The sequence below is a fragment of the Chionomys nivalis genome, chromosome 22 (assembly GCF_950005125.1).
Source record: "Chionomys nivalis chromosome 22, mChiNiv1.1, whole genome shotgun sequence".
NCBI lineage: Eukaryota > Metazoa > Chordata > Mammalia > Rodentia > Cricetidae > Chionomys > Chionomys nivalis.
Window position 1 is genome coordinate 43,320,117 of NC_080107.1, and position 20,399 is coordinate 43,340,515.

At 49.7% G+C, this 20,399-nt stretch overlaps 1 protein-coding gene across 2 annotated transcripts; it reads left to right on the forward strand.

Annotated features, from left to right (window-relative positions):
* The first annotated feature begins 290 nt into the window (after window positions 1-290).
* On the forward strand, window positions 291-10,072 carry Gbgt1 (globoside alpha-1,3-N-acetylgalactosaminyltransferase 1 (FORS blood group)). 2 transcript variants are annotated; one of them, XM_057755301.1, is made up of 7 exons: window positions 291-497; window positions 1,273-1,460; window positions 1,982-2,044; window positions 6,521-6,571; window positions 6,656-6,691; window positions 7,378-7,512; window positions 8,822-10,072. In XM_057755301.1, exons 2-7 carry the CDS (start codon window positions 1,390-1,392, stop codon window positions 9,504-9,506), a joined length of 1,041 nt encoding a protein of 346 aa, XP_057611284.1. In that variant the 5' UTR covers window positions 291-497; window positions 1,273-1,389; the 3' UTR covers window positions 9,507-10,072. The 2 variants fall into 2 exon arrangements, with proteins under 2 accessions (XP_057611284.1, XP_057611285.1); XM_057755302.1 differs by lacking the exons at window positions 291-497; window positions 1,273-1,460 and adding an exon at window positions 1,170-1,232.
* The last annotated feature ends 10,327 nt before the right edge of the window (window positions 10,073-20,399 follow it).

The window sequence follows — 20,399 nt, forward strand, 5'->3', positions numbered from 1 at the left end:
CTCCTCTTCCTTGACTACCTGGAAGGAAGTTTCTCTCCAAAATCGTTTCTCATATCTCTGCCTACACGCCGCCTTGTGTACCAGGATCTGCGATCCCTGAAGACACTGCGTGGTTTAAGCACTCCTCTTACAGGAAGTGTACGGCTGAGGCTTGTGGGCGGGGCTCGAGTGTAGCTCACCAGGCCGAAGGAGAGTATGGAGGGTGGGGGGCGTGAGTGGGTGGGTCTCGGGCTTTGCTCCGCCCCAGAGACCAGCTTTGCCCAGCTCCACCCCTTGTAGGGTAGCAGTGAGCTCCGGGGAGCTGTACTGTTTCTGTTTTCCGGGTTGGGACGTGTTCTTTTCTCCGTCCTAACGCCTGTCAGCCCAAAGGGAGTGATTCTGTACCTCCAGGGACAGCCTCACTGAGCCCTACTCTGCCCCACCCGGTCCTCGCACGGCACCCACCGCAGCAGCCAAGGAGGAGATCCGGGAGCCAGTCCAAGTGGGCCAAAGTGCAGGTGCGCATCTCAGTCCCAGCCCCCTGGAATTGACTCCACCTTGGACCGGCGGGGTTTGCTCTTGGACTTAGGTCTTAGAAGCAGTTCTGTCCAGCTTGAGCCCGAGGCTAGTGTGGCGGGAAGTGGAGAGCTTGGTAGGGAAACTAATGTCCCAGAGGGCAAGAGAGGGAACAAGTTTGTAGGAAAAATAGAGCACGCGGAACCCTAGCCCCCTAGGACCCGAGACCTGCAATTTCCGGTCCACCACGCTCTGTGGCCTGTAGCATCATCCCAGCTTCCGCTAACCCTTTGGCGGTGGAGAAACACCAGGCACCAGATCTTTGAGTGGAAAATGCAGAAGTGCTTTCTGCTGTATCCTACAGAATCCAGGCCTCGCCTCTCCCAGGTGACCAGAAATTGTTTTGTTTATAAACAGAGACAGGGTTTCTCTGCCATTGGAGCCTGTCCTGGAACTCGCACTGTAGACCAGGCTGGCCTGGAACTCACAGAGATCCGCCTGCCTCTGCCTCCTGAGTTTTGGGATTAAAGGCGTGCGCCACCACTGCCCAGTGGCTGGGAATTGTTTTAGGAAAAATTCCAAGAACTACAGTCACTGAGGATGCTGTCCCAATCTGATCCTAGGTGGCCCTTTACTTACTTTTGCTGATGATGAGTCAACCTAAGGACAGACCACTCACTGCCTGGAGTGACATCCTAGCTGCCACTGAGTACTGAGATATGGTTCCTTAGCCCGAGGTCAGCTGATGAGGAATCTAATTGGAGCCTTTCTTTACAGGAGTTGGTAGCTCAAGAGAGGCGGGTTCCAAGCCTGACAGACCTGGGAGGGAAGTGCCTGATTGGCCAAGGTCCTTGGGGTCGCTGAAGGTGCCTGGCTTCTGTACAGCACCCAGCGATGGCCCGCCAAAGACTGGCCCTGGGCCTGGCATTCTGCCTGCTTGCTAGCACAAGTCTCTGGCTCCTGTGGTGAGTTACGGTTTGGAGTCTACTCCCTCCCGCTGCATGTCACCCCTAAACCTTGAATACGCATACAGTTTTCCAGGTTCCATCAACCTTTCGAGAGTCAGAATCCTCCAGCCCCAGTTGGACTACCTAGTATTGGCTTCTGTGTTTTGCCTTGATTTGACTTCCTCGCCTTCCTTTAACTTGCCACGTTTTCTGCCTAGACTGTCCTTCAAGTGATGTTGATAAGGAACCCTGTTCATGCTCCTAAAGTCACCCCTGTTGGTCTTGTGGGGCGCTACTGGCACTGCATGTCTCCTATTTGTGTGTGGGACCTAGTGTCAAGGACATAAGCCACGAGTGGATAGCCATACAGACAAACAGCTACACACTAGGCCCTGTGCCGGATTCAGGTGTCCTCTGCCGCCAACACAGAGTGACAGGGCTTCCTTCCAACCGCACCACTGGTGACCTTTGCTCCTGATAAAGTGCACCAAATCTGCCCCTGAGGCAGAGCATCATTGATGGGTACTTTTTCTTTCTAGGGGATTTGCCAGGGACTGGCTGCTGGTCTCCTATGTGCCTTTTTACCTCCCCTGCCGAGACTCGTAAGTATGGGGCTAGAGGATTTGGGGGCAGTGTGAGCTGAGTGTATTTGGAGAAACAGGAAAGCTTTTAGGATGACATCGTCTGAGATTTCATTCAGCCTTCAAGCCTCCTTCTGCCCTCAGTGCTTGCACAGCTATGGGTCTTGCTTCTTGCCTGCTGTGCCTGTTAGATGGGATGGTAGAGATGCCTCTCCTGGCTGCTACGTATGCTAGTGTCCTAGTGCACAGAAGGTGGTCAATAAACAGCCCTGTTAGGAAGGAACCTCTTGCTTCATTTGTGTGGATGCAGGAAACCTAGTACCACTGGGCTAAAGCCTTCCATACATGGTGAATGTATTTGACAGCTAAACGTGAAAAGATGGACCTCGTGAACTTTTGTGTTTTATAGCACCTAAAGAAGACCAGGCTGGCCTTGAACTCAAAGATCTGCCTGCCTCTGCCTCCTGAGTGCTGGGATTAAAGATGTGCGCCACCACCTGGCTTAACACATTTTATCAAAAACAAAATATAGTAGTATTTTAGTCCTTATTCAGATGTTTATAACAGGATACCACAGTTCTGGCCCAAAGTCAAGGAGCTACATGTGCTGAATTTGTTGGCGACTATCTTGCTGGCAAGGTCCCAGGGCAGCACAGGGTGAGAGGCAGAATGTATTTCTGTGTATATTTTTTGGTCTCTTTGTCTTAATACCTACCTGTCCTCGAACTCTCTAAGTCAACCAGGCTAACCTTAAATTTATAGAGATCTGGCCTCCTGAGTGCTTGGGTTAAAGGTATGTACTACCAAACCTGGCTTTTATTATTAAAATTATATTTATTTATTTTTGGTTTGGTTTGGTTTTCGAGATAGGGTTTCTTTGTGTAGTCCTAGCTGTCCTGGAACCCACTCTGTAGACCATCCTGGCCTCAAACTCACAGAGATTCACCTGCCTCTGCCTCCTGAGTGCTGGGATTAAAGGAATATGCCACCACTGCCAAACTTATTATTTTTAATGTGTATGGGTGCTCTGCCTACATGTATATTTATGCACCATGTACTTGGTGCCCTCAGAGGCCAGAAAAGAGTATCAGATCCCCTGAGACTGGAGTTGCAAGTGGTTGTGAACCACCGTGTATCTATTGTATATACTGGGACCTGAACCCAGGTCCTCTGGAAGAACAGCCCTCTCTCCAGTTCCTATACAGGGCCTTATGTAGCTAGAGTGTCTGTCTTAGTCACTGTTTTGCTGCTAGGAAGAGACACCATGACCAAGGCAACCTTAAAGTATGAAATGGGGGGCTTGTTTACAATTTTGTAAGTTAGTCCATTATCATCATGGTGGGGAGCTTGGCAGAACGCAAGTAGACATCTACGTACTGATCTGCAGAAAGAGAGACTGGGCCTGGCATGGGATTTAGGAACCCCAAACCCACCCCCACTGACATACTTCCTCCAACAAGGCCACACTTACATAACCCCAAGAGGGACCATTCTTATTCAAACCACCACAGTGTTCTACTTAGGTTTCTATTTATTCCTGTAATGAGACATCATGACCAGCCGTGGTGGTGGCACACACCTTTAATCCCAGCACTCGGGAAGTAGAGGCAGATAGATCTCTGTGAGTTCGAGGCCAGTCTGGTGAACAAAGCAAGTTCCAGGACAGTCAGAGCTGTCACATAGAGAAATCCTGTCTTTAAAAACAATGAGAAACAAAACATCATGACCAAAATCAGCTTGGGGAGGAAAGGGTTTGTTGGCTTATGTGTCCCCATCATAGTCCGTCAGGAAAGGAAAGGCAGGAACTTGGAGTTAGAAATTGAAACAGAGGCCATGGAGGAACCTGTTTACTGGCTTGTTCTTCGGGGCTTACTCAGCCTGCTTGCTTGCTCTTTCTCTTTCTTTCTTTCTTTCTTTCTTTCTTTCTTTCTTTCTTTCTTTTTCTTTCTTCCTTTCTTCATTTTTCTTTCTTTCTTTCTATTTCTTTTTTTCTTTTTTTTTCGTTCTTTTTGTTGTTGTTGTTTTTTTTTTTAAAATATTTATTTATTTATTATGTGTACAGCATTCCTTCCATGTGTGCCCGCAAGCCAGAAGGGGGCGTCAGGTCTCATTATAGATGGCTGTGAGCCACCATGTGGTTGCTGGAAATTGAACTCAGGACCTCTGGAAGAGCAGTCAGTGCTCTTAACCACTGAGCCATCTCTCCAGCCCCCTTTTTTTGGTTTTTCGAGACAGGGTTTCTCTGTGGTTTTGGTTCCTGTCCTGGAACTAGCTCTTTTTTCTTTTTTTTTTTTTTTTTAAGTTTTTCGAGACAGGGTTTCTCTGTGGTTTTGGAGCCTGTCCTGGAACTAGCTCTTGTAGACCAGGCTGGTCTCGAACTCACAGAGATCTACCTGCCTCTGCCTCCCAAGTGCTGGGATTAAAGGCGTGCGCCACCACCGCCCAGCTGGAACTAGCTCTTGTAGACCAGGCTGGTCTCGAACTCACAGAGATTCACCTGCCTCTGCCTCCCAAGTGCTGGGATTAAAGGCGTGCGCCACCACCGCCCAGCTGTTGTTGTTTTTGAGACAGGCTTTCTCTGTGTAGCCCTGGCTGTCCTGGAACTCACTCTGTAGACCAGGCTGACCTTCAATTTAGAGATCCACCTGACTCTGCCTCCTGAGTGCTGGATTTAAAGGCATGCACCACCACTGCTCAGCCTGTTTTCTTAGACCATCCACAACCATCTGCCCAGTGATAAATCAGTCATGAATCAGGAAAAAGCCCCCATAGACTTACCTACAGACCAATCTGATCGAGGCATTCTCTCAACTGAAGTTCCCTGTTCCAAGACGACCCAGGTTGTGTCAAGTTAACTAAAAACCTAAGCACATTGGCTCTGAATTCTGTACGTCTGGGGATGACTTTGAGCTCCTGGTTTTCTTGCCTTCACTCCTGACTGCTGAGATCACAGGCCTGTGCTTCCTTGGCAGGCTCATCTTACCTTTCATTTTTATTGCCTTTAGATGCTTAAAAATATGAAGTTCTTTTTTGATGAGTGTGTGCAAGGCTCTAGGCCAACCCCTTGGCCTCCTGTGCGGTAGACAGGCTATCTTCCCCTGAACTACACTCCCCGTTTCTGCTTCTATATTCTTGTGTGTTATTCCCCAGTGGAGCAAGAGCATGTCTGGACTTGTGGGAAAAATGAAATCACTGTCAGGCTGCACAGAATGCTGGGTCCTGGTGTGGCATCCTCTTCCTGATTCTGATCGCCTCCTCGGAACCCCTGTATTTTCTGAACAGGGACTCGGTAACAGAGTTTAGAGAGTAGCAATTAAAGAGTAGAGGCGAATCGTGAAGGGACAGATACAATGCAGGTTCCCTCAAGAGCGTTGCGAGAATCTTTCTGGACTAGGCACCCTGACACCAGTGAGAGTGGAAAGGAGAAGATATGCCTCCAGGGGACCGAAGCCAGCACAGCTCCTGAAAAGCTTCCATCCCGGACCCAGTGTGTAGTCTCCTTTTATACTCTAAAACCGTAAGGCAGGGCGGGCAAGCAAGTAAGATTTTGCAGAAGCATATGTGACAATCAGCAGGTGGTTAAGGGCAATGACTCATTGTTCTGGTTATTTCTCCAGGTCATTCAGGTAGCTATCCAGGTAGCGAGTGAGGTCACGCTCGGCAAATAGGCAGTACAGGCAGTGCTTTAAGTAAATCCCTACATCCACAAATCTGTATCTCATAATTGGTCTTTTCTACCTTATTTTACTTCAAGAGGAGGTACCAAATTCATAGAGATGGTACCAAATTCATAGAGGCAGGAACAGGGCAGGCCTGTTTGCTGGACCTGATTTTAGACTGACAAAGAAAACATCCTTGCCGGGCAGTGGTGGCGCATGCCTTCAATCCCAGTACTCAGGAAGCAGAGGTAGGAGGATCTCTGTGAGTCCAAGGCCAGCCTAGTCTACAGAGTGAGTTCCAGGACAGGTTCTAAAACTATAGAGAAACCTGTCTTGAAAAAAAAAGGAAAGGAAGGAAGGAAGGGGAAGGGAAAAGAAAGGAAGGAAGGAGAGAGAGAGAAAGAGAGAGAGAAAGCTAGTTCTTGGCACAGGTAATAGTGATGACTGCAACGTTGCCAGTGAGCTGTGCACTTGCGAATGATTGACATAGGACCCGTGAGAGGCTCAGTCAGTAAAGCACTTTCCTTGCAAGTTCGGTCTCCAGAGCTTTTAAAAACAGTGAGTATGATGGTGTGGACTCCCTTATAGTCCCCATGCCGAGGAGGTGGAACCAGGTAGATCGCTAGGGCAGCTGCTAGCCAGCCTAACCTATTAGGCAGGTTCCAAGCCAGCAAGAGACCTTGTCTCAAGGAAAAGGTAAGGGAACCCTCCCTCAAGCCCACATGCATCATCTCAGGTGTTTTCCTTCTCCCCAAGTGCCTCTCTTTCTCTTAACCTTCATGTTTAAGCGTGTATTAAAATATCCTGAACAAATGCCACTCTCCGTCTTTGTCACCAGCAACATGAAGCTGCAGTTCAGGCAGGAGAAGTTGTTCCAGCCCATGACACAGTAAGTCTACCGTTTCTCCCTAGATTCTGGCCCCAGGAGCGGGGACTGCCTTCCCTTCCTCACACTGACCCTTCCTGATTACAGGTTCCAGTACCCTCAGCCTAAACTGCTAGAACACAGGTAGGTGTCAGGGAATGGCCTGGTAGCGGCAGGGAGGGGAGCCAGAGAGAGACAATGAGGCCAGAGGGTGGTGGCGGTACCGATAGTAAAGGGGACCTGGGTGCCAGAGCGTCGGGGAACTGAGCTCCACCTGCCACGCAATGACTGCATGACCCTAGGCAGTTGGCTGTCTGCTCTGAGCTTTACCTTTTGTGGAGATCATAATATTACCTACTTTATAGGAGGTTGGAGCAGTAGACAGGGGTACTGTGACATATGCTTGTCCCCAGTGGCTTAGGCTGTCACCCTCTGGGCACCCCCTGGTCTGCAGTGGGAGTGCTCTAGAATAATGGTTCTCAACCTTCCTATCGCTGAGACCCTTTACTACAGTTCCTCATGTTGTGGTGACCTCCAATCGTAAAATTATTTTGTTGCTACTTCATAACTGTAATTTTGCTACTGTTAAGGATTGTAATATAAATATCCGATATGCAGCCCCCAACCCCAAAGGGGTAACGATTCACGGTTGAGAACCGCTGCTTTAGACACACTGTCCATGCCAACTCCTAGACTTCCCAGCCCTAGCAGGAGATAACTGTTATTATCCCCACTTTCGCATGGGGAAACTGAGGCTCAGTAACTGGGCCAAGAGCTACCTAAGCATCTGAACAGGGAGGCTTCCATGGCCTGAGCCTCCCCCATGCCAGATCCACAGAGCTACTGACGCTTACCCCCTGGTTGGCACCCATCATCTCCGAGGGAACCTTCAGCCCAGAGCTTCTGCAGAATATGTACCAGCCGTTGAACCTGACCATCGGAGTCACCGTGTTCGCCGTGGGGAAGTGAGTAGTGGGCTAGGCAGGGTTGGGGCTGGGTGTCCTTGAGCCACTGGGGTTTGTGGTCTAGAGAGGCCAGTGTGGCCGAGTGCGGGGCAGTGATGTGGGGGAGCTTTCTGATGTAGGGCCTTACCTGCCATGGAGAGGGAGGCGCGAGAAGCCTGGGTGAGGAATAGTGGAATATGGGAAGGAGACTTTGTCCTCCCTGTCTCTCCTGGTCCCTACCTTGCCTTCCCTTTTAGTCCACCCACCCTAGGACTTAACATACTGGCCAGATGACAAGTGGACCTCAGAGGTCAGGTGACCCCTAAGGATGGAGCCATGTCATCCACTGTGCTGTATGTCCCCAGCGTCTGTCACCCACCTTCCCTGGATTCTGTCCCATTTGCTTCTCAGTGACTGTCGTCCTCCTGGTGCTCAGAATTTGTGCATGTCAAATGGTCATGTTTCTGAGCAGATTGTTAATGCTAAGATCAAAGATCACGGGAATACCTAACAGTGCTATTTGGGTTTAGTAAATGTCCTTGTCTCTAAGCCCGATGACCTAGGTTTGATCCCCAGAACCCAGTCATGGCGGAAGGAGAGAACTGACTCCTGAAAGTTGCTCTCTGACCTCCAGAGGCACACCGTGGCATGCATGCATGCACAAAAACAATTAATTTTTTTAAATTTTAAAGAAACACAGTAGACACTGGGGAGGACAGCTCAGTTGGTAAAGGGCTTTTCATGCAAACACAACCTGTGTTCTTTTCCCAAAACCCACATAAGAAAGCCAGACTCCAGAGCGCATGCCTATAGTCCCAGCCCCGAGGATACAGATAGGAACATCACTGAGGCTTGCTGCCTGGCCAGCCTTGCCAGATTGCTGAGGTCCAGATTCATTAAGACCCTGTCTCAAAAAAATAAGGTGGCAAGCAACTGAGGAAGATGTTCGACCTCTGGTACACATGTGTGCATAAACACACACACACATACAGACATACAGATGGTTAAGGATCTGTCTCAAATGGTTGTCATCCACTGAGTATTCCTGATTAGAAACACTTGGGCCAGCAGTCTCTCCCAGTATAGATTTTAAAATTTGTTTAGACTTTAATAATTACAAATCTTAATCTAAAACTCTGAAGCAGGGCTTTTCGATGAGGGGTATTCAGCTTTGGCAAGGACTGTGGGAGTTTGACAGATGAGGACACCAAGGTAAGACTTGAATGACTCCTTGAGGTGGAGAACTAGAGTATAGACTCCAGTACTGGGGACCCGGGCAGTGACGGACAGCATCACTATCATCCCCAGTTGACAGAACTGTCATCCCTAGGTACACCTACTTCATTCGACCCTTCCTGGAGTCAGCTGAAGAGTTCTTTATGCGTGGGTACCAAGTACACTACTACCTCTTCACCCATGACCCTGCAGCCGTTCCCAGAGTCCTCCTGGGCCCTGGGCGCCTCCTCAGCATCATCCCCATCCAGGGTCACTCCCGGTGGGAGGAGATCTCCATGCGCCGGATGGAGACCATCAGCAAACACATTGCCGAGAGGGCTCACAAAGAGGTGGATTACCTCTTCTGTCTCGATGTGGATATGGTCTTCCGTAACCCATGGGGCCCCGAGACTTTGGGAGATCTAGTGGCTGCCATTCACCCAGGCTATTTCGCTGTACCTCGCCAGCAGTTCCCTTATGAACGCAGGCGAGTTTCCGCCGCCTTTGTGGCAGACAGTGAGGGGGACTTCTATTATGGTGGGGCAGTCTTTGGGGGACGAGTGGCCCGGGTGTATGAGTTTACCAGGGGCTGCCACATGGCCATCCTGGCGGACAAAGCCAACGGCATAATGGCAGCCTGGCAGGAGGAGAGCCACCTGAACCGCCGTTTCATCTGGCACAAGCCATCTACAGTGCTGTCTCCAGAGTACCTCTGGGATGACAGGAAGCCCCAGCCCCCGAGCCTGAAGCTGATCCGATTCTCCACGGTGAAAAAGGATACCAACTGGCTGAGGAGCTGACAGTGGAGCTGAGACCCTCCCAAAGCCCAGCCCTGCCCACCTCAGTCTACCGGGGGAGTTCAACCAGGAAGATGGCTGGAGAGGAAGTGTAAACTGTGAGGGGTTGTGCACCCACAGTCATACATTGTTCCAATACCAGTGGTTGGACAAGAGGGAGACAGGGCCTGGCAGGCCTCACAGCTACCCGAGGCATGGATGTGTCCTTCCAGGACTGGCCCTGGCATCCAGCCCTATTCGAAGTGCCCAGTGGCCTGCTTCTGCCCTCACTGTTACATGCTGCTTTTGAGTTTTGTTTTAATCTGCAGTCTTGGGGATCAAACAGGGGCCATGCACGCTGAAGGGAAGTGCTCCTCCCCTGAGCCCCGGCCTGCTGCCTTGAATCTGCACTGTGATATCCTCATCCCGAGTACCATGCTGTTCCCCCAGCCACATGTGTTCTTCACTCCAGATCCCAGAGCTAGCTCTGAAGCGGACGAGGCTTAGGTTCCTTCTGGTCACCTGTATCCCATGAGGTACCTCACTCTCAGGGACTAGATGTCTGTCTGTGGTAGCTTCCAATAAAGATGGTGTGATCTAGATCCTGATCAGATCTAGTCCATGTGGCAGCACAGTGGACTATTTTGCCAGTCAGGATAGTTCTGGGGGACACAAGTGGACTGGATTTCAAACAGTTCATGTTGGGAGAGGGTTGGTTAATGGTTATTCCGGGAGACTGAGCCAAAGCTGGCTGCTTCCACAGACCTTGTTCATCCCAGTTCTGGGAGCCTGGGTGAGGTGGAGTCCTGTGGACAGATGTGCCACACCTAGAGAGCAGCGGTGCTTCTCAGCTCCATTGTCCCTTTAGTCCCTGCACATATAGGAGGTGTGCTTGTGGTCCCCTCTGTATCCATGACCACTATGCCTGTGGGAAGCCACTGGTGGGTATGGGGCTTCAGGATGGTGGGATGAATAGGCCAGGTTCAGAGGGTGTTAACAGCCTGGGTCCAGAGGACGCTCAGAGGCCCATAGAGGCTAGGCAGAGATGCAATTAGACGCTAGTTGAGAGCTTGGTGGCCTAATGCGCTCTTCCCTAGGCAGCAGTATCTTCTCCATGGAAGGAAGCAACATGGTTGGCTGGGGTACACTCCGAAGTCATGCAGGCACCCCATAACCCACCCATCCCCTGCAAAGCTGGAGGCCATCTTGAGCCTGTTTTTCTTTCTTTCTTTTCTTTTTTTTTGAGTTTATTATTTATTATGCATACAATGTTCTGCCAGCATACCTGCCTGCAGGCCAGCAGAGGGTACCATATTTCATTATAGATGGTTGTGAGCCATCATGTGGTTGCTGGGAATTGAACTCAGGACCGCTGAAAGAGCAGCCTGTGCTCTTAACTGCTGAGCCATCTCTCCAGCCCCCTTGAGCCTGTTTTTCTATACTTTGTTATTGATCTGCCAAGCAGAAGAACCCCTAGGGCTTCTAGACAGTGAAGCTGTAATAGACCCTCGCCTCTGTCTTTGGTGGTGAGCATCTGCCTGAGGCTGCCAGGCATCAGAATGGTCCTGAAGCAGAGCTGTGGGAAGAGGGCAGGCTCTACCTTCAAGGAATTGCTCTTTGAAGCAGGGGGTTTTGAACATGGAAGCCAGAGAAGGCCTCTGAAAGACTGAAGCCTGAGGCAGGATTAGCCAGCAGGGGAGGAGATGGTACCTGATCTCTTTCAGCCAACTAAGACCTTCAAGCAATTACTATTCAGGGCATGGTCCCAGACACTAGGTAAGAGACTGAACCCAACTTGTAGAACCAACCACCATCCATGTTGCTTTCTGAACTGGGTTTGGGTGGGAGATGATCCAGATAGGAGCCTGGCCCACTGTCTCTGAGGGTGTCCAGGGACAATCCCCGCAAGGAGCCCTAGACCTTTGTATAGAAGAATCAGATTTGAGGTTTGTGGAGTGATAAGCACACAGTTCCAGGACAGACTGAGGTTCTGTGGGCCAGAAGGTTTAAAATCACACAACATCCTCTTCAGGAAAGGTGAGCAGGCCAAACAGCGGTCGTACGTGCCTTTAATGTCAGCATTTAGGAGGCAGAGGCAGGTGGATCTCTGTGAGTGCAAGGCCAGCCTGGTCTAACCAGAGCTACACAGTGAAACCTTGTTTCAAAACAACAAAAGAAAGGTGAGGAGCTTGGTGATAGTTCAAGGTTAGTAAAGTTCTTGCCAAGTAAGCACAAGTACCTGAGTTCAATACCCTCAATCCATTCATCTTAGTCAGGGTTACTAGTGCTGTGATGAAACACAATGGCCAGATAAATTGGGAAGGAAAGGGTCTATTTGGCTTACACCCCTATGTTACTCCTCATCACTGAAGGAAGTCAGAACAGGAACTCAAGCAGGGCAGGAACCTGGAGGCAGGAGCTGATGCAGGGGCCATGGACGGATGCTGCTTACTTGGCTGTGGTGGTTTAAAATCAAATGGCCCCCAAAGGCACTATTAGGAGATGTGGCCTTGTTGGAGGATGTAGGCTTTGAGATCTCATATATGCTCAAGCCATGCTTAGTGTGACACACAGTCTACTTCCTGTTTCCTGCATATCAACATGTAGCAGCTCCCTTTCCAGCACCATGTCTGCCTGCACACTGCCATGTTCATCAACATGATGATAATGGACTAACTCTGAAAATGTAAGCCACCCCAATTAAACATTTTTCTTTAATAAGAGTTACCGTGGGGCTGGAGAGATGGCTCAGAGGTTAAGAGCACTGGCTGCTCTTCCAAGGTCCTGAGTTCAATTCCCAGCAACCACATGGTGGCTCACAGCCATCTGTAATGAGATCTGGTGTCCTCTTCTGGCCAGCAAGAGTACAGACAGAACACTGTATACATAATAAATCTTAAAAAAAAAAAAAAAAAAAAAGAGTTACTGTGGTCATGGTGTCTCTTCACAGCAATAGAAACCCTAACCAAGACGCTGGCCTTCTCCTCAAGACTTGCTCAGCTTGCTGTCTTGGAGAACACAGGACCAGTAGCCCAGGGATGGCCCTACTCACAATGGGCTGAGCCCTCCTCCACTAGTCACTAATAAATGCCTTACAGGCTTACCTACTACCCAATCTCATATAGGCATTTTCTTAATTGAGGTTCCCTCCTCCCAGGTGATTGTGTCAAGTTGACATAAAACTATCTAGTACACCATGTTTTGCTTTGTTTAAGAAAATGCTGGCCCGCCGGGCGGTGGTGGCGCACGCCTTTAATCCCAGCACTTGGGAGGCAGAGGCAGGCGGATCTCTGTGAGTTCGAGACCAGCCTGGTCTACAGAGCTAGTTCCAGGACAGGCTCCAAAACCACAGAGAAACCCTGTCTCGAAAAACCAAAAAAAAAAAAAAAAAAAAAAAAAAAAAAAAAAAAAAGAGCTAGTTCCAGGACAGCTCCAAAACCACAGAGAAACCCTGTCTCGAAAAACCAAAAAGAAAAAAAAAAAAAAGAAAAAGCTGGCCCATTGCCTGTGGCTGGTGAGTCCATGTCATTAAACCAATAGCATTTCTGGCTGAACTCTAAACACTTAGCCTTATACCCAAAGATAAGTGCAGCCCTCACCCCTCACCAGAGCTGCCTCTTTCTGCAGCGGATAAAGAGCATCACAACTGATCAAAATGCAAAGAACTCGCCATGGGGTGTCCAGCCCCAGTTCCTATATCTAAAACACAACCCCTACACCAAAGGCTCAGGGAACATCACAAAAGAGGGTGTGGAAAGACTGGAAGAGCCAGAAGACCAGGACAGCCTATGGGTGGATGTCCGCTTTGAGACAGTGTCTTTTATGTTTGACAGGGAAGCAGCACCCAGAAAAATATCAACAATATCGTTGCCTAAACGAGACCTCAAAAACAACACCGCCCTACTGACATGCCAACGGAATGGGGGAATTCTCACAGGCTTCACCCCTAGAAAGACAACTAGAGGCAGTTGATGGTTGCTGGGGGAGAGCAAAGCAGGCTTCTTCAGGGACAGACTCCCTGATAAGGTAGCCAGTCTGAGAGGTTGGCTCTAAACACATGACAATATTAGACGAGCCCAGCAGACTGTATTTATAAACTATGTGTGTCTGTGTGTAGAACAATCCATTACAATGAAAGAACAAGCCATGGCTTTGAGGAGTGGGTCGGACATGGGAGGAATTAGAGGAAGAAGAGGGAGGGAGAAAATGTTTTAATACAGTGCTCATATGAAATTCCCCAAAAAGTAAATTTAAAAAAGCCAGGTGTGGTCGAACACATTTGTAATCCTAGCACAGGGAAGCTGGAGACAGCCCTCTGGAACCCACTGGCCATTCAGCCTAGCCTAGTGGGCAAGCTGCAGGCCAGTAAAAAAAAAAAAAAAAAAAAAAAAAGCTATCTTTAAAAAAGGTAGATAGGGGCTGGAGAGATGGCTCAGCGGTTAAGAGCAGTGACTGTTCTTCCGGAGGACCTGAGTTCAATTCCCAGTAACCACATGGTGGCTCACAACCATCTGTAATGAGATCTGGCGCCCTCTGGCCTGCAGGCATCCATGGAGGCAGAATGTTGTATACATAATAAATAAATAAAATCTTTAAAAAAAAAAAAAGGTGGATAGGCCGGGCGGTGGTGGTGCACGCCTTTAATCCCAGCACTCGGGAGGCAGAGGCAGGCAGATCTCTGGGAGTTCGAGGCCAGCTTGATCTATAAGAGCTAGTTCCGGGACAGGCACCAAAGCTAAGAGAAACCCTGTCTCGAAAAACCAATAAATAAATAAATAAATAATATAAAAAAGGTGGATAGTGGGGCTGGAGAGATGGCTCAGTGGTTAAGAGCATTGCCTGCTCTTCCGAAGATTCTGAGTTCAATTCCCAGCAACCACATGGTGGCTCATAACCATCTGTAATGAGGTCTGATGCCCTCTTCTGGCCTGCAGGCATACACACAGACAGAATATTGTATAATAAATAAATAAATAAATAAAATTTGAAAAGGTGGATAGTACGTGGGTATGGCGGTACACGCCTTTAATCCCAGCACATGAGACAGAGGCAGGTGGATCTCTGTGAGTTCAAAGCCAGCCTGAACCCTGTCTCAAAAAACAAAAACAAAAAGCCAGGTGGTGGTGACGCATGCCTTTAATCCCAGCACTCGGGAGGCAGAGGCAGGCTGATCTCTATCAGTTTGAGGCTAGCCTGGTCTACAAGAGCTAGTTCCAGGACAAGCTCCAAAGCTATGGAGAAACCCTGTCCCAAAACAACAACAACAACAACAAACCGAAAGAAAAGAAAAAGTGAATAGCTCCAAGGATAATACCTGAGGCTGCCCTGTGAAGTCCCCTCCCTATTGCCCAAACAGACAAAATGATAAATGCTGACAAAGGTCAACCACAGAGCCCCTACCCCAGGTTCAAACACTATCTCTTTGTGGCCAGCAGCATCCAATATCATGGCTGAGCTTATAGGACCCAGCCACACATCTCTGCCCATGCTGCTCACAGGCCAGGTCTGCCAGTGGACAGGGGGAAATTTCCTGGGAATTGTTCTTCATGGCATATCTTCTGGGAAGCCTGCCTTGATTTCTGCTGCTCTCCTGAGTGGGCGCTTTTCTGTTTTCCCATAAATTCTTACCAGGCAGCACCATTTGCAGTACTTTTAAGACCCCTCCCAAGCACTGCCCCCTAGACAGCAGTCCCCTGGTACCTGACTTCACGGTCTCAGTGACTACATGAGAGGCAGCAGAATGAAAATCTGTCACGGTCCCCCTTGTCCAGCAAGGATGACGCGACCACCGGAGCTCTTCTCACTGCAGTTTATTCCAGGACTTTATTCACAGCTTCCTTCTCTTTCTCTCCTTATCTCTCTCTTCCTCTCTTCCCCGGGCCAACCTCTCCCAGCCCTTAAGTAGGCCTGGGCCGCCAACCTCAGACTGCCAGGTGGGCACTGCCCATAGGTTCACGCATATGCAAGCAGCTGACAGTCATTGCATGATAATAGCATAAGTCAGGCTTTAGCCATAGGAGTTGATTATCACAGAGAGCACTCGCTTTCGGGATCGCGGAGGGCGGGAGCCAGCACCATCAGGTGCGACTCCACGCAGCTCTCTACATTGCCATCAGGTGTGGCTTCACGCAGCTCGCTACAGTTCCCCCTTTTTGTTTTGTAAAGCTACAGGCAAGAGTAGAGGTCTGATCTGTTAAAAATGGAACATGTGCTAGTGTCCGTCCAGGTGTCATTCACCCAGAGAACATTAGACCTGTCTGGTGTCTTTTTACAGAGGTGGGAGTTAGACACCAACCCACATGCAATCAGACTTGCTCTTCTTGAGGTTGATGTATGCTTACCTCAAGTGCAGTGCGCAAGCCTCGCATCCTGTGCTTGCTTCTGTCTCTTTTAAGATAGCCAAACTTGGGGAGACTGTCCTGCTTCAATGACCGTGAAGGCCTGAATGATCATAACTGCATTGCAATGCTGTGAAACCCTTATGTGACAGACGCACCACAGGCAAACCAGGGAGGCAAGCACCATTAAGCCTGCTAGGGCTCCTACTCCCGCCCACTCCTTCAGATGATCCATGGAGTGATCCAGGATAGTCCTTCTGCCAGGCTGGTATCCATGCGTGTGGAGTTCACAGTCGCAATCGTCATCCGAAGCTTTTCCAGTTGTTTTCGAATTCACCAGACCAATTACCTAAAAGATACCTAGACAATTCTTTACAGATTAGCTGCATGGGTTAATCTTTCATACTGAATGCTGGTCACACACAGCCCTGGATGGATAGAAATGTCTGACAGACTAGGGTATGGACTTGCCTCTCTTAACATACCCCAGCTGCCATACCCCCGTGGCACATTCATTCTTGTCAGCTGAGTGCATGGAAGACACCTTCTCCCTCGTGCACCTCTTTGGCTTCCCTAGCAGCTCAGCTGATCCTGCTTCTGCTAAGTGACCATATGTTGCATTCTCATGAGTTGTCTGATCTTACACAGGATTTAAAGATAAATGCCCATGACAACAGGTGTTGAGATTGTCAGCAGTAGGGTTCCCAATCACCATTAGACCCAACCTCCCATTTGGGCTATGGTATTCTACCAACCCTTTGGCTAAAACAGTACACACAAGGTACCTGCTCCTACAATAGGGCAGTCTCTTGATTTAAATTAGCTCTGTCGCAGACTCTTCAGCAGCGTGCAGAGCCTAAAACTGCCATTACCTTTTCCTTGCCCTGCAGCTATGCTGCATTCTCGGGCAGCCCTGTGGGGTCTGTGCTCCAGCTTGTCTCAGCTCCAGCACTTGTTGTTGCGTTTGCTGATACTCTTAGCACTGCTGTGGCATCCGCCAGGCTAGGCACCGACTGCTGAGGCAATGTGCCTTCCACCACAGCCACCTAGCAAAACTCTGCTCCAGCTCTGCTCCAGCTGCCTTTCTGCCCTAGCTGCATTCGTTCTGGGTCCAGACTGGTGCACGGAGTGGAGCGGAACTCAGGAAAGCAGGCTTGCTGCTCTGCAACCATTGAAGGGTCCCCACTTAAAACGTTTTAGGGAATTTGGGCGTTGTCAGTCTGTCTGGCTACTTCCTGCTGAGCGGGGACGTTGCATTCTTACTGCCATTTTCAGCCTCGCTTGGACGCAGGTCACGGCAGCGACTGGGGAGAGGCGGAGACTCTACCTCCCCACCGAGCTGGAAGGTGGAGGTGTGGCAGTGCAGAGCGACCCTGGTTGTGCTGCTTCTACGCCCTGAGGCACACGCTGGGAGTGGCCTAGCGTTCTGGCCTTGTTGGTCCTCAAGGCAGGTCCTGGGTGTTTGCAGGTTCGCAGACCCTCAGCCCTGCTTGGCCTTGGAGCCGCAGCTGCTCACACTCCACTGCAAACTCAGGAGGTCTCGGTAATTCAAACCACATGAATCTAACTCCCTTCCTTAGCATACCTTGTTCAGCAGCAAAATTCATATCTCTACCAAGCTTGTCCCAGGATGACACATTAAGATTGCCAGAGACGGCAAACCAAGGAGCAATTGTGTCACATTCAGTCAAAAACCTTTCCAATGCGCTCCTTAACAGCTCATTAAGAGCCAGAAAAATCAGGTGTGATGTTGAAGCGCCCATTCTAAAATCCCATTCTTTTATTTTCATTTTAAACCGTCCACTTTGGTTGTGGCTCTCACTTTGATCCGTCTGCTATAGTCGCAGCTCTCATTACCCCCACTCTCCCTTCTACTGGCGAGAGCGGAAAACCCGCTTTTTTCGCGGATCCCCAGTCTTTTTTACCTGAGGATTATCCGGTGCACCCCCTGACTGCAGCAAGTTCTGGGCTCCACGGAGAGAGGTTTGGAGGTTCCCCGTACGCAGCACCACTTGTCTTGTCCCCGTACAGGCCACCACCTGTCACGGTCCCCCTCGTCCAGCAAGGAGGACGCGCAACACCGGAGCTCTTCTCACTGCAGTTTTATTCAGGACCTTTTGACAATTGTAAAATTTCTCTCTCTCTCTCCCTGGGCAAACCGCTCCCAGCCTTTAAGTAGGCCTGGGCCGCCAACCTCAGACTGCCAGGTGGGCACTGCCCATAGGTTCACGCATATGCAAGCAGCTGACAGTCATTGCATGATAATAGCATAAGTCAGGCTTTAGCCATAGGAGTTGATTATCACAGAGAGCACTCGCTTTCGGGATCGCGGAGGGCGGGAGCCAGCACCATCAGGTGCGACTCCACGCAGCTCTCTACATTGCCATCAGGTGTGGCTTCACGCAGCTCGCTACAAAAATCTGTTTAAGAGTTTGTTTTAGGCCGGGCGGTGGTGGCGCACGCCTTTAATCCCAGCACTCGGGAGGCAGAGGCAGGTGGATCTCTGTGAGTTCGAGACCAGCCTGGTCTACAAGAGCTAGTTCCAGGACAGGCTCCAAAACCACAGAGAAACCCTGTCTCAAAAAACCAAAAAAAAAAAAAAAAAAAGGAAAGAGTTTGTTTTAGGACCTGGGCAGTGTTGGGCAGGTCACTCACCTCTCAGAACCCCATCAATGGAATAATGCTAGGAGACCTCTCGGCACCTGCCCTTCTTGGACAGCGACTTTGGTGGCTCCAGCCCTGAGCCATCCAGGCAGAAGATGTACTTTGGAGGCGGCTCAACAGCTTATAGCTTCATGAGCCACTGGAGGGCAATGAAGCAGGTGTCTGGGGTTCATGCTGGGCTAACAGTGTCCACTCAACCGCTCCAGCCATCCTCTCTAGGATACCTTGGCTCTGAGAAGAGTTCCTGGACAAGGCTTTGGACCTTTAGCCTGCAGTAACTCCCAACTGGTTGCCTGGAATTACCGGGCACCCCAAAACCCTAGCTCCTCAGAGTCCCATCACATCTCCTTGGTTCCTAGACAGCACAGCCTTGTGGGCCTGCTGGACTTGGTTCAAAACCATAGTTGAGCCTCAGCATAACCTGTGGCAGGTAGGGTCATGGGTGACTTCTGAAAGCCTCTTTCTTTCATTGAAAGCTGGTTAGTGGGCTGAGGTGACAGCTCAGGCTGAGTACTGGCTGTTCCACCAGAGCAAAAAATAAATAAAAATGAAAGAAAGAAAAAGAAAAAAGTTCAACCTGCAGAAACCCTGGCATGGCAGTTACTCTGAGCAGAGGTGGCTGCTATACGGGTGGGGACGGTGAGGTTCTGAGCTGGGCCCACACTGTTGAATCCTCGTACACTGAAAATGTCAGCTGTCCCCCAGGCAAGGAGGAGATCTCAGCCAGTGTGGCTAGCCAAGGCCAGTCCCCAGCTGGACCTCGTGTTTGTAGCTGATTCTTGCCAGAACGTGCACCTGGGGTCTCGAGGAGAAGGCAGGTTCAATTCCCAGCACCCATATGGCAGCTCGTGACTGCCTGTAATTCCAGTTTCAGGGGACCAGACACCCTCTTCTGGCTTCCTTGAGCAATGCAACACAGCTGGATATGTTATCATACACTTAAAAAAATCGTAAAACAAATTAAAAAAAAAAAAAGTGGGTTAGTGATTGCCCCTGTAAGTGTGCTTTAAAATAAAACAGGAAAGTGGGGGTCCTCCAAATGGGGAGATTGACACAGAGGATATCCTGGCTGGGGCGAGTGGAGCGATGAATGATGCTTCTAAGTCTCCCAGACACAGCTGGATGTGGCTGGTTAGCTGTTAATGTTGGTGCCACTGCTCATTATAAATGAGGCTTTTTGTTTAAATATTTTATTTATCCAACAGGCAGTGGTGGCGCACGCATTTAATCCTAACACTTGGGAGGCAGAGGCAGGCAGATCTCTGTGATTTCGAGGCCAGCCTGGTCTACACAGCGAATGCCAGAACAGGTTCCAGAGCTACACAGATAAAACCTTTCTCGAAAAATAAATAAATAAATAAAAGTATTTAATTTGAGACAGGGTCTCACTCTGTACCCTGACTGACATGAAACTCCCTACATAGACAATAATGGCCTCGAACTCAGATTGGCCTGCCTCTGCCTCCCCAGAGCTGGAATTTAAGGTGTTCATGCCTACAACCAGCAAGGTGTATTTTTATTAATGTGTATGAGTCCATGTGTCTGTGTGAATGTACGCTGGTGCCTACGGAGGCCAGAAGAGTGTTAGAGCCTCAGCATGGGTGCTGGAAACTGTACTCGGGTTCTCTGGAAAGCAGCAAGCATTCTTACCAGCTGAACCATCTCTCCTATTTCTAAAACAAGGCTTAATCCTGCGTGCCCAACAGCTCCTTAGTAGCAGTGACTCCCCACACCCCAACACCTGCTCACTCCCAGATACAAGGCGCTCCTTTTAGGCTCCCTCCTAATCCTCACACAAGCGAAGGAAAACCTGGAGGTGGAAGGGAAGGCATAGGAGAGATGGAGGTCCGGGGAAGGACCTGATCTTCGGCCAGTCTCAGAGTCTATTGACACCAGCCACCCACCGAGCTGAGTC